Below are 13,490 nucleotides of genomic sequence, written 5' to 3' on the forward strand. Positions count from 1 at the left end.
GACTCCCAGGGACCATAGAGGGTCTCCGTCATTAACATGTTAAAAATAAGTCAAATTATAATTTTAATTTTTTATGTAACACTTACAGTAAATCTCTACATCAAATTCAGGTTGATATAAAGTAAAAAAAAAAAAAAAAGACAACTTTGTTTTTTATAGTATAACTGAAATATGCAGTATTTCCCCCATTGCCCAAAACATTCAGAGAGCAATGTTTGATCTGAGGTAATTGGAGCCCTAAAAAGATCAGTAATGCGGGACAGCATTGATTTAAATGTATTATTATTTCTGAGTAATAACAGTGAAAAAATAAATAAAATCCCACTTAATATCTTTGGGATCCAAAAGGTCCCCCACTCATAAAGTGATACATTTCTATTATTATTTGTTTTACTTTCAACACTTAAGTTACGAGATCAACTTCAGATATATCTGTCGATTTTGCGTTTGAACTATTATTTTGTTGGTTTTATGCTCTTTTGTAAAAGAAAACACTGTTTTTATATGGCAACCACAATATATGCACATAATATTTTCCACATAAAATATTATAAAGTGAAATATTTGAAGTAATTGGAGCCTTATTAAATAGGTCAATAATTCATTATAAAAAAAAAAAAAAAATTTTTTTTTTTTAGCCTTGGCAATAAGAGCAAAATAAAGAAAGACAAAAAAAAAACAAACAGCCTGCATGGCAACTTTTCCCTGTTAGATTTCACCTCATTATACTTTTTGTAGTGTTTTTTTATTTATTTTTGCAATAGCATTTCCAGAATGTGTGGCAGGCCACTAAACAATAAGCTTCAATGGCCCCCGGGCCGCACTTTGGACACCCCTGCTATAAGAGGTTCTCAAAATAAAACACATTCCTTCGCAAAAAAATACAAAAACAGCCCCTTCCCAGCAACTGTTGTGAAAATATTACATATTCATATTCCACCTAAACCAAGTCAATGGTTTACTTCAGCCTGAAATACACACGCCCATTAAAAAGCCACTATGTTCCCATAGCTCCACTCTTTTAGCTGCATAAGAACAAAACTAAAGGGAAACCAGCTGAAATTGACACATCTGAACCGAGGATGTCGTTGTGACTTTTGCAGCCCTTTGAGACACTTGTGATTTAGGGCTATTTAAATAAACATTGATTGATTATTGATTACATGCCTATACACACGTTTACCATTCCAGCAGGAAGACAACAGACTTTTTGTTGCATGCTTTGAATGGGAAAAAGTAGCACCATCTGGTGGATGGATATAAAGAATCCAATTGCGATCTTAACAGAAAAGATTGCATGAGCTTATGTGCATTAAATGTGGTTTCAAAATGTGGATTTCAATGGGACATTTTCTGTCGCAAGGAAAGAATGTGTTGTAATTTTCCGTGGCTAAAATAAAAACAAATTTGGTCAAATGTGGTCCTTTGACACAGACAGTCGATTCATTTCGAAGAGTCTATACGGAATTTTGCACGCCTTTTTGTGATTGCCTGAATTTGCGACAGATATTTCAAAGAGTTGCGGCAAAATTTGGGAGGTTTTGATGTTTTTTTTTTTTTTTAAACTAAGCTGTGATTTGATGAATTTGTTAAGAATGTTTTAAGGTTTTCCTTGAAACCTTCACCTAAAAAAAAGCACAGAATTGCAACAAAAAATGGAAAACAAATAATTAATGCTTTATTCCTTTTATAGACTTAAAAGTAAACACAAGATGGCAGTAAAAGCACATACTCAGCTTGTTGTCTAATCACTGTATTGTTTTAATTCATTAGAACTAATGAGTATGGATTTTGCAAGTTGTTTTTTTTGATTGCCTGAATTAGCATCATTTTTTTTAGAGAGTTGCAGCGAAATTTACGAGGTTTAAAGACGTATTTTTAAACATGATATTATGAATTTCTTACAATTTTTAAAGATTTCTTTAAAAGATGTCCGATAATATCGAACTGCCGATATTATCGGCCGATAAATGCTTTAAAATGTGATATAGGACATGATCGGTATCGATTTGAAAAAGTAAAATGTATGACTTTTTAAAACGGCGCTGTACGGAGTGGTACACGGACGTAGGGAGAAGTACAGAGCGCCAATAAACCTTAAAAGGCACTGCCTTTGTGTGCCGGTCCAATCACATAATATCTACGGGTTTTCCTACACACAAGTGAATGAAAGCTTACTTGGTCAACAGCCATACAGGTCACACTGAGGGTGGCCGTATAAACAACTTTAACACTGTTATAAATATGCGCCACACTGTAAACCCACACCAAACAAGAATGACAAACACATTTCAGGAGAACATCCACACCATAACACAACATAAACACAACAGAACAAATACCCAGAACCCTTTGCAGCACTAACTCTTTGCCGAAGGTTTTTCAGAGTTGCGGCAAAAGTTGCAAGGTTTTTAGACTTTTGTTTTTCGTTAAACTGTCCATCCATCCATTTTCTGTGATTTTAAGAATTTCTTATCAATTTTTTTTAGGTTTTTCTTCTTACCTTAACCTCAAAAAGCACAAGATTCCGACAAAAAGTTGAAAAACATTAACTTCATTTGCGTTTTGACTTGTTTTACGGACTTAAATGGCAGTAAAAGCACATACTTAGAGCTTGTTGTCTAATAATCGCTGTGCTGTTTTTTTTTTTTTAGTTATAACTAATGAGTTTGGAATTTGCAAGCTTTTTTGTGATTGCCTGATTTCACGGCAGCTTTTTCAGAGTTGCAGCAAAAGTTCTGAGGTTCTGAAACTTCATTTTAATAATTGGTTATCAATTTTTTTTAGGTTTTCCTGTTACTTTAACTCCAACAAGCACAAGATTACAACAAAAACTGAAAAACAAACACAGTATTAATGTTTTACTTATTTCATAGACTTAAGTTGAATGTAGAAACTAGATGGCAGTAAAATCACATACTCAGAACTTCTTGTCTAATTGTTATGTTTTAAATTATTTATACCTAATGAGTTTGGAATTTGCAAGCTTTTTTTGTGATTACATGACTTTGCGGCACCTTTTTTGGAGAGTTGCGACAAAAGTTGTAAGGTTTTGGGGCATTTTTTAAAATTGAATTGTGATTTTATATATATATATATAGTAAAACATCCATTTTCCATCCATCCATTTTCTACCGCTTATTCCCTTTCGGGGTCGCGGGGGGCGCTGGCGCTTATCTCAGCTACAATCGGGTGGAAGGCAGGGTACACCCTGGACAAGTCGCCACCTCATCGCAGGGCCAACACAGATAGACAGACAACATTTACACTCACATTCACACACTAGTATTTATTTCATGTTATTGATCTAATCATGTGCTTTTTGATGTTAAGGTTACAATATATATTTATATACACATGTAAATATACATACATATATACACATATATACAGTGGGGCAAAAAAGTATTTAGTCAGCCAGCGATTGTGCAAGTTCTCCCACTTAAAATGATGACAGAGGTCTGTAATTTTCATCATAGGTACACTTCAACTGTGAGAGACAGAATGGGGAAAAAAATCCAGGTATTCACATTGTAGGAATTTTAAAGAATTTATTCGTAAATTATGGTGGAAAATAAGTATTTGGTCAACCATTCAAAGCTCTCACTGATGGAAGGAGGTTTTGGCTCCAAATCTCACGATACATGGCCCCATTCATTCTGTCCTTAACACGGATCAATCGTCCTGTCCCCTTAGCAGAAAAACAGCCCCAAAGCATGATGTTTCCACCCCCATGCTTCACAGTAGGTATGGTGTTCTTGGGATACAACTCAGTATTCTTCTTCCTCCAAACACCACCAGTTGAGTTTATACCAAAAAGTTATATTTTGGTTTCATCTGACCACATGACATTCTCCCAATCCTCTGCTGTATCATCCATGTATCCATTTTGGTATAAACTCAACTCATATATATATATATATATATATATACATATACATATATATATATATATATATATATATATATATATATATATATATATATATATATATATATATATATATATATGTATACATGTATACATATATGTATACATACATATATATATATATATATATATATATATATATATATGTATACATGTATATATATAAAAATTATATAGATTATATATATTAATACATATGTATATACATATACATACATATATATATATATATATATATACATATATATATATACATACAGTACATATACACATATATATATATATATATATATATATATATAAACCTCAAAAAGCACAGGATTAGATCAAAACCATTAAATAAATACTGTAGTGATGTTTTACGTGTTTTAAAGACCTAAAAAATCGACACTAGATAGCAGTAAAAGCACTTGCTCAGAGCTCTTTGTCTAATTGCAGTGCAGTTTTAATAAATTATGCCTGACCTTTCTATAGAAGGTGTGATTATTGCGGATGCAATTTTCTAATGAAATTTGAATAATAAGATGAGACTGATTGGGTGGATTAAAAGCTTCCTTCTCTGTAACTCTAATCATGTTGGTAGGAAATTTTAAATGGGTATTGATATATATATGTATATATATATATATATATATATATATATATATATGGGTTAGATTTTCTAAATATATTCATTTTTTTGTAATTGCATTGTTACATATTTTGTATATGTTATGTTGATGTATATTTTAACTGTGGGTCCCTATCCATAAGCTCTACAGTATAATTCTAGGGATTCCATTTTTACAAAACAAACTCTAATAATAACACAACTGAAATATAATGATCACGTTTTTAAACAATCAAACAATAGTAATAATTCATTATAATTACAGGAAGAAACAACACTGAAGACCTCCAGATTGTCAGATGTCTGCTGTGTGGCCTTCAAGTTGCAGACATTCTCCATTTTAAGCTTGAAAACTTAAACATTTATTTATGTTCCAACACATTTACCCGGGCACTTTTGCGAGCAATTGTGAATTGTTGAAAACTATCTATAGCGCTATTTTTTTCGTAGATAAAAGAGACGACGAGAGATTATCATCACACTTCAACATCTCTGATAGATCGCCATTGCAAAAGAGAATCTGTTCTTGCCTTACCCTGGATAAATAAAGGTTAAGTAAATATATAAATACATGTAAACTGGAAAGGGAGGATGCTATTGTGTTAATACCGGGAAGGCTTAGTGCTGTAGATCATTGTTTTTCAACCATGTAATACTCTTCCATATCAATGGGTGGCAGCCGATAGCTATTTGCTTTGTAGATGTCGGAAACAGCAGGTCAAAAGCTCTCTAACGCTTAAACCTAAAATTAACAAAAAGGTGAGTGCCGCAAAGAAAAGGCATTGAAGCGTAGGGAAGGCTATGCAGAACAAAACTAAAACTGAACTGGCTACAAAGTAAACAAAAACAGAATGCTGGACGACAGCAAAGATTTACTGTGGAGCAAAGACAATGTACATCCCAACATGACATGACAATCAACAATGTTCCCACAAAGAAGGGTAATAACAACTAAAATATTCTTGATTGCTAAAACAAATTAGATGTGGGAAATACCGCTCAAAAGGAAGACATGAAAGTGCTACAGGAAAATACCAAAAAAAGAGAAATGGCCACCAAAATAGACTAAAACACTACACACAGGAAAACAGCAAAAAACTCAAAATAAGTCAGGGCGTGATGTGACAGTCGACCTACTTTGAGACAAGAGCTTTGCTTGGTTATGCTTTTAAGTCATATCCAACAATTACGACGACGAATTTCTACTGTCAACTGAGTTTAGTTTTTTAATGATTTCTGCTGGTGGTGTGCCTCTGCGTTTTTTCAACACAACACCTGTGCCTTGGCTCAAAAAAGGTTGAAAAACACTGCTGTAGACAGATGGTAAGTACGTTTGAGCTGTGTAGGAGCAGTAACAATTTGACACATTGGAGACCCTGCCTTAGGTGGAGGACTTCAAGTACCTCGGAGTCTTGTTCACGAGTGAGGGAAGAGTGGATGGTGAGATCGACAGGCAGCGTCTCCAATAATGCGGACGCTGTATCCATCCGTTGTGGTGAAGAAGGAGCTGAGCCGGAAGGAAAAGCTCTCAATTTTGGGTTATGACCGAAAGGACAAGACCGAAGTGAGTTTCCTCCGCCGGGTGGCGGGTCTCTCCCTTAGAGATAGGGTGAGCAGCTCTGTCGTCCGGGAGGAGCTCAAAGTAAAGCCGCTGCGCCTCCACATGGAGAGGAGCCAGATGAGGTGGTTCGGGCATCTGGTCAGGATGCCACCCGAACGCCTCCTTAGGAGGCCACGGGGAAGACCCAGGACACATTGGGAAGACTATGTCTCCCGGCTGGCCTGGGAACACCTCGGGATCCCCCGGGAAGAGCTGGACGAAGTGGCTGGGGAGAGGGAAGTCTGGGCTTCCCTGCTTAGGCTGCTGCCCCCGTAAACCCGACCTCGGATAAGCGGAAGAAGATAGATGACATTGTTCGAAAAAAAAAATTGATTAGACAGTTGTTAGCATGTTTGAGCGCCACTCCAAGACAAATTTGATTGGAGACAATGACTCCGTGCGGGGAAGTTGCGGGCAAATTTGTGAGGCCGCGCATAAATCGCCACAATTGGTTGAATTTGCGGGAATTGGCACAATTGCCACGTCGCACATTTCTAGAAGCACTGCGCATACGATCTCTACATTAGTAATTCTGATGTCCTGACAACATGCTGGTCTAAAAGTAAACAATGAGATCATTCAGGGGGAAAAAAAAAAGTATTTCCGGTGACGTGGCTCTAAAAGCAACTTTCACAAGAGTGATGTCATTCCCACAGTGACACACATGGCAACCTGGAGGCCTTTTTTCCTAACTAAGCAACCACCCGGGATAGAAAGACCTCTTTTCGACCATATTATCAGATATTATTTTGTATATACATTTACCTCATGGAACTACTGCGTAAATAGCAGGTCTAAATGCCGTGTTTCCAAACCTGTGCAAGTATTGCACTGTCAGTAGTCAGCAGGCATGGGTGGGGCAAGCAAGTCAGGGGCAAACCTGACCTGTTTGGAAAACATGACAGACCCTTTTTTTTTGTTGGTTACCTTTAAAAAAAAAAGTTTAATTCTCTTTGTTTGAGCAACATGATAGTAAATGTCACGACCTTACTTTTATTTTTAAGTCAACCGATGACAGCAAACCAACAATGCCTATATTCATCATCATTTCCCTTCAATGCGCATGTATCAAATTCAAATGCCACATTGTTTTATAGCGCTTTGCCAAAGCCTGGAAATAATATGTGTCAAGAAAGTACTTTTAGTCATTTTTAGCAAATCTATTTGCTCTTTCCATTTTAATAAAATACATGTACTTCATGCAATTGCATATATTTTCAACTTTAATATTATCTAATAATGCAACAAATTCCATTTGTAGGAAAAAAAATACTCAACTACCTGCTTGACATTTGATTTCAAAGCACTTTATCCATTATATTTCAATCAATTGTAAATTTTACAGCAAAAAATTGCCAAAAAATGTTACCTTGAAAAACAGTAGTACTGTTTTTTTGCTGTAAATACCATACCGATTTACAGTGAAATTATTTGTATTCTTTTACATCATAGGTAAAATATATAATCAAAATGCATGGACAATTGTGTAATTCAAATCATTAGCATGAATTGATTAACTTGGGCGCAGACTTCAACAAGTTGAAAAACTAATTGGGGTGTTACCATTTAGTGGTCAATTGTACGGAATATGTACTGTACTGTACAATCTACTGATACAAGTCTCAATCAATCAATCAAACAATCAAACAAAAAGCACATTACCCAGTAAATTTCAATTAATTGTAGATTTTACAGCAAAAAATTGCCTAAAAATGTTACCTTAAAAATTAGTGGTACTGTTTTACGCTGTAAATACCAGTTTATAGTAAAATTATGTTTATTTTTTTACATCATAGGTAAAATATATAATCAAATGCATAGTCAATTGTGTAATAATTTCATGAGTCGAATCGTTGTATATGTATATTTATATATTTAATGTTAGATGTGGCACCCTGAGGGCAGCCATAACTGCGATGTGGTCCTCCATGAAATCAAGGTTGACACCTTTGCTTTAATGGGGGGGGGAAATAAATGACATGACAGATATCTTGTTTATGACTAAATTAGACAAATGCACTTATCTTAGCCAAATGGGGGATCATCCCGCAAAAACTGTCTGAAAAAATAGGGACCCAAAAGGGCTCCCACTTCCTGTGAACACCTGCTGGAACCCTCTGCCCCACCAGAATACGTCAAAATGTCTGAAAATAGGGCCCCAAAAGGCACCCCATTCCCCGGGGACACCTGCTGGAACCCTCCGGCCCACTACAATACGTCAAACTGTCTGAAAATAGGGCCCCAAAAGGCACCCCATTCCCCAGGAACACCTGCTGGAACCCTCCGGCCCACCAAAACACATCAAACTGTCTGAAAATAGGGCCCCAAAAGGCACCCCATTCCCCGGGAACACCTGCTGGAACCCTGCGGCCCACCAAAATACGTCAAACTGTCTGAAAATAGGGCCCCAAAAGGCACCCCATTCCCCGGGAACACCTGCTGGAACCCTCCGGCCCACCAAAACACATCAAACTGTCTGAAAATAGGGCCCCAAAAGGCACCCCATTCCCCGGGAACACCTGCTGGAACCCTGCGGCCCACCAAAATACGTCAAACTGTCTGAAAATAGGGCCCCAAAAGGCACCCCATTTCCCGGGGACATTTGCTGGGACCCTGTGCCCCACCAAAACACTTCAAACTGTCTGAAAATAGGGCCCCAATAGGCATTCTAAATTCCCGGGGACATCTACCGGAACCCTTTGCCCCACCAAAACACGTCAAACTGTCTGAAAATAGGGCCCCAAAATGCATCCCATTACCCGGGAACACCTGCTGGAACCCTCTTCCCCACCAGAACACATCAAACTGTCTGAAAATAGGACCCAAAAAGGAATCCCATTCCCTGGGGACACCTGCTGGGATCCTCTTATAGAACAGGTCAAACTGTCTGAAAACAGGGCCCCAAAATGCTTCCCATTCCCCGGGAACACCTGCTGGAACCCTGCGGCCCACCAAAATACGTCAAACTGTCTGAAAATAGGCCCCCAAAAGGCACCCCATTCCCCGGGAACACCTGCTGGAACCCTCCGGCCCACCAAAACACATCAAACTGTCTGAAAATAGGGCCCCAAAAGGCACCCCATTCCCCGGGAACACCTGCTGGAACCCTGCGGCGCACCAAAATACGTCAAACTGTCTTAAAATAGGGCCCCAAAAGGCACCCCATTCCCCAGGAACACCTGCTGGAAGCCTGCGGCCCACCAAAACACTTCAAACTGTCTGAAAATAGGGCCCCAATAGGCATTCTAAATTCCCGGGGACATCTACCGGAACCTTTTGCCCCACCAAAACACGTCAAACTGTCTGAAAATAGGGCCCCAAAATGCATCCCATTACCTGGGAACACCTGCTGAAACCCTCTTCCCCACCAAAGTACGTCAAACTGTCTGAAAATAGGGCCCCAAAATGCACCCCATTCCCCGGGAACACCTGCTGGAACCCTGCGGCCCACCAGAACACATCAAACTGTCTGAAAATAGGACCCAAAAAGGCATCCCATTCCCTGGGGACACCTGCTGGGATCCTCTTATAGAACACGTCAAACTGTCTGAAAACAGGGCCCCAAAATGCATCCCATTCCCCGGGAACACCTGCTGGAACCCTGCGGCCCACCAAAATACGTCAAACTGTCTGAAAATAGGGCCCCAAAAGGCACCCCATTTCCCGGGGACATTTGCTGGGACCCTGTGCCCCACCAAAATACGTCAAACTGTCTGAAAATAGGGCCCCAATAGGCATTCTAAATTCCCGGGGACATCTACCGGAACCCTTTGCCCCACCAAAACACGTCAAACTGTCTGAAAATAGGGCCCCAAAATGCACCCCATTCCCCGGGAACACCTGCTGGAACCCTGCGGCCCACCAGAACACATCAAACTGTCTGAAAATAGGACCCAAAAAGGCATCCCATTCCCTGGGGACACCTGCTGGGATCCTCTTATAGAACAGGTCAAACTGTCTGAAAACAGGGCCCCAAAATGCATCCCATTCCCCGGGAACACCTGCTGGAACCCTGTGGCCCACCACAATACGTCAAACTGTCTGAAAATAGGGCCCCAAAAGGCACCCCATTCCCCGGGAACACCTGCTGGAACCCTGCGGCCCACCAAAATACGTCAAACTGTCTTAAAATAGGGCCCCAAAAGGCACCCCATTCCCCAGGAACACCTGCTGGAAGCCTGCGGCCCACCAAAACACTTCAAACTGTCTGAAAATAGGGCCCCAATAGGCATTCTAAATTCCCGGGGACATCTACCGGAACCTTTTGCCCCACCAAAACACGTCAAACTGTCTGAAAATAGGGCCCCAAAATGCATCCCATTACCTGGGAACACCTGCTGAAACCCTCTTCCCCACCAAAGTACGTCAAACTGTCTGAAAATAGGGCCCCAAAATGCACCCCATTCCCCGGGAACACCTGCTGAAACCCTCTTCCCCACCAAAGTACGTCAAACTGTCTGAAAATAGGGCCCCAAAATGCACCCCATTCCCCGGGAACACCTGCTGGAACCCTGCGGCCCACCAAAATACGTCAAACTGTCTGAAAATAGGACCCAAAAAGGCATCCCATTCCCTGGGGACACCTGCTGGGATCCTCTTATAGAACACGTCAAACTGTCTGAAAACAGGGCCCCAAAATGCATCCCATTCCCCGGGAACACCTGCTGGAACCCTGCGGCCCACCAAAATACGTCAAACTGTCTGAAAATAGGGCCCCAAAAGGCACCCCATTTCCCGGGGACATTTGCTGGGACCCTGTGCCCCACCAAAATACGTCAAACTGTCTGAAAATAGGGCCCCAATTGGCATTCTAAATTCCCGGGGACATCTACCGGAACCCTTTGCCCCACCAAAACACGTCAAACTGTCTGAAAATAGGGCCCCAAAATGCACCCCATTCCCCGGGAACACCTGCTGGAACCCTGCGGCCCACCAGAACACATCAAACTGTCTGAAAATAGGACCCAAAAAGGCATCCCATTCCCTGGGGACACCTGCTGGGATCCTCTTATAGAACAGGTCAAACTGTCTAAAAATAGGGCCCCAAAATGCATCCCATTCCCCGGGAACACCTGCTGGAACCCTGTGGCCCACCACAATACGTCAAACTGTCTGAAAATAGGGCCCCAAAAGGCACCCCATTCCCCGGGAACACCTGCTGGAACCCTGCGGCCCACCAAAATACGTCAAACTGTCTGAAAATAGGGCCCCAAAAGGCACCCCATTTCCCGGGGACACTTGCTGGGACCCTGTGCCCCACCAAAATATGTCAAACTGTCTTAAAATAGGGCCCCAAAAGGCACCCCATTTCCCGGGGACACTTGCTGGGACCCTGTGCCCCACCAAAACACTTCAAACTGTCTGAAAATAGGGCCCCAATAGGCATTCTAAATTCCCGGGGACATCTACCGGAACCCTTTGCCCCACCAAAACACGTCAAACTGTCTGAAAATAGGGCCCCAAAATGCATCCCATTCCCCGGGAACACCTGCTGGAACCCTTTGCCCCACCAAAACACGTCAAACTGTCTGAAAATAGGGCCCCAAAATGCACCCCATTCCCCGGGAACACCTGCTGGAACCCTGCGGCCCACCAGAACACATCAAACTGTCTGAAAATAGGACCCAAAAAGGCATCCCATTCCCTGGGGACACCTGCTGGGATCCTCTTATAGAACAGGTCAAACTGTCTAAAAATAGGGCCCCAAAATGCATCCCATTCCCCGGGAACACCTGCTGGAACCCTGTGGCCCACCACAATACGTCAAACTGTCTGAAAATAGGGCCCCAAAAGGCACCCCATTCCCCGGGAACACCTGCTGGAACCCTGCGGCCCACCAAAATACGTCAAACTGTCTGAAAATAGGGCCCCAAAAGGCACCCCATTTCCCGGGGACACTTGCTGGGACCCTGTGCCCCACCAAAATATGTCAAACTGTCTTAAAATAGGGCCCCAAAAGGCACCCCATTTCCCGGGGACACTTGCTGGGACCCTGTGCCCCACCAAAACACTTCAAACTGTCTGAAAATAGGGCCCCAATAGGCATTCTAAATTCCCGGGGACATCTACCGGAACCCTTTGCCCCACCAAAACACGTCAAACTGTCTGAAAATAGGGCCCCAAAATGCATCCCATTCCCCGGGAACACCTGCTGGAACCCTTTGCCCCACCAAAACACGTCAAACTGTCTGAAAATAGGGCCCCAATAGGCATTAACCAAAATGATTCCCGAGCGCGGCCACCGTTGCTGCTCACTGCTCCCCTCAGCTTCCATGGGCTGGAACAAGGGAATGAGTCCATTGTTTGGTGCGGTATAGCTCAGTCGGTAGAGTGGCCCTGCCAGCAACTTGAGGGTTGCAGGTTCGATTCCCGCTTCCGCCATCCTTGTCACTGCCGTTGTGTCCTTGGGCAAGACACTTTACCCACCTGCTCCCAGTGCCACCCACACTGGTTTAAATGTAACTTAGATATTGGGTTTCACTATGTAAAGCGCTTTGAGTCACTAGAGAAAAGCGCTATATAAAGATAATTCACTTCACTTCACTTCATTCTAAATTCCCGGGGACATCTACCAGAACCCTTTGCCCCACCAAAATACGTCAAACTGTCTGAAAATAGGGCCCCAAAAGGCATCCCATTCCCCGGGGACACCTGCTGGGACCCTTTGCCCCACCAAAATACGTCAAACTGTCTGAAAACAGGGCCCCAAAAGGCATCCCCGTACATGTCTAGCTTTTGATAATAAAACTTTTAAATCCAAATTAGTCAGTATTTTGAAGCATGTCTTAAAAATGTCGTGTTACCCTGCTTCACTGCAATAATTCACTGTAGAGGTCAAATGCATAATTTAGCAAAACTGTCTATACACTTGCATTCTGAAAGTCAACAAAAAATAAATACAATGCAAATACTTTTTAAGGAAATCTGACGTCATGTATCCTGGCTGCTTTTAAAGTGAGTTAAAGTTACATGTGTTTTGGGGGTTGATTGTACAGTACATTTTAAAATATCAATCAGGACTAAAGTTACTCTTCCATGAATTGATTAACGTGGAACCCGACTTAAAAAAGTGGAAAAACTTATTGGAGTGTTACCATTTAGTGGTCAATTGTAGGGAATATGTACTGTACTGTGCAATCTACTAATACAAGTTTCAATCAATCAATCAATCAATCAAAAACTTACCGGTTTCGGCATTTTGTCTTCTTTTTGCCGGATTTCAAGTAAGAAGAACGGGGATAAAAGTCAGACACGGTGTCGTCGCAGTGCCTTCCTGAAGAGAGAGAAAGAGGAGAAACAAGTTTGAGCCACTTGCCTGTCACATATAGGAGACTGCAAGGCACCTAAGC

At 41.3% G+C, this 13,490-nt stretch overlaps 1 protein-coding gene across 1 annotated transcript in view; it reads right to left on the minus strand.

Moving 5' to 3' along the window:
- The window catches only part of ezrb (ezrin b), a 92,286-nt gene extending 78,796 nt beyond the window's left edge, over positions 1-13,490 (minus strand). The window contains exon 1 of the mRNA XM_061885997.1: positions 13,327-13,490. Coding sequence (XP_061741981.1) covers positions 13,327-13,338 — 12 coding nt within the window. The 5' untranslated portion in view covers positions 13,339-13,490. The remainder of the gene's footprint in view (positions 1-13,326) is intronic.

Source organism: Nerophis ophidion, linkage group LG24 (assembly GCF_033978795.1).
Source record: "Nerophis ophidion isolate RoL-2023_Sa linkage group LG24, RoL_Noph_v1.0, whole genome shotgun sequence".
NCBI lineage: Eukaryota > Metazoa > Chordata > Actinopteri > Syngnathiformes > Syngnathidae > Nerophis > Nerophis ophidion.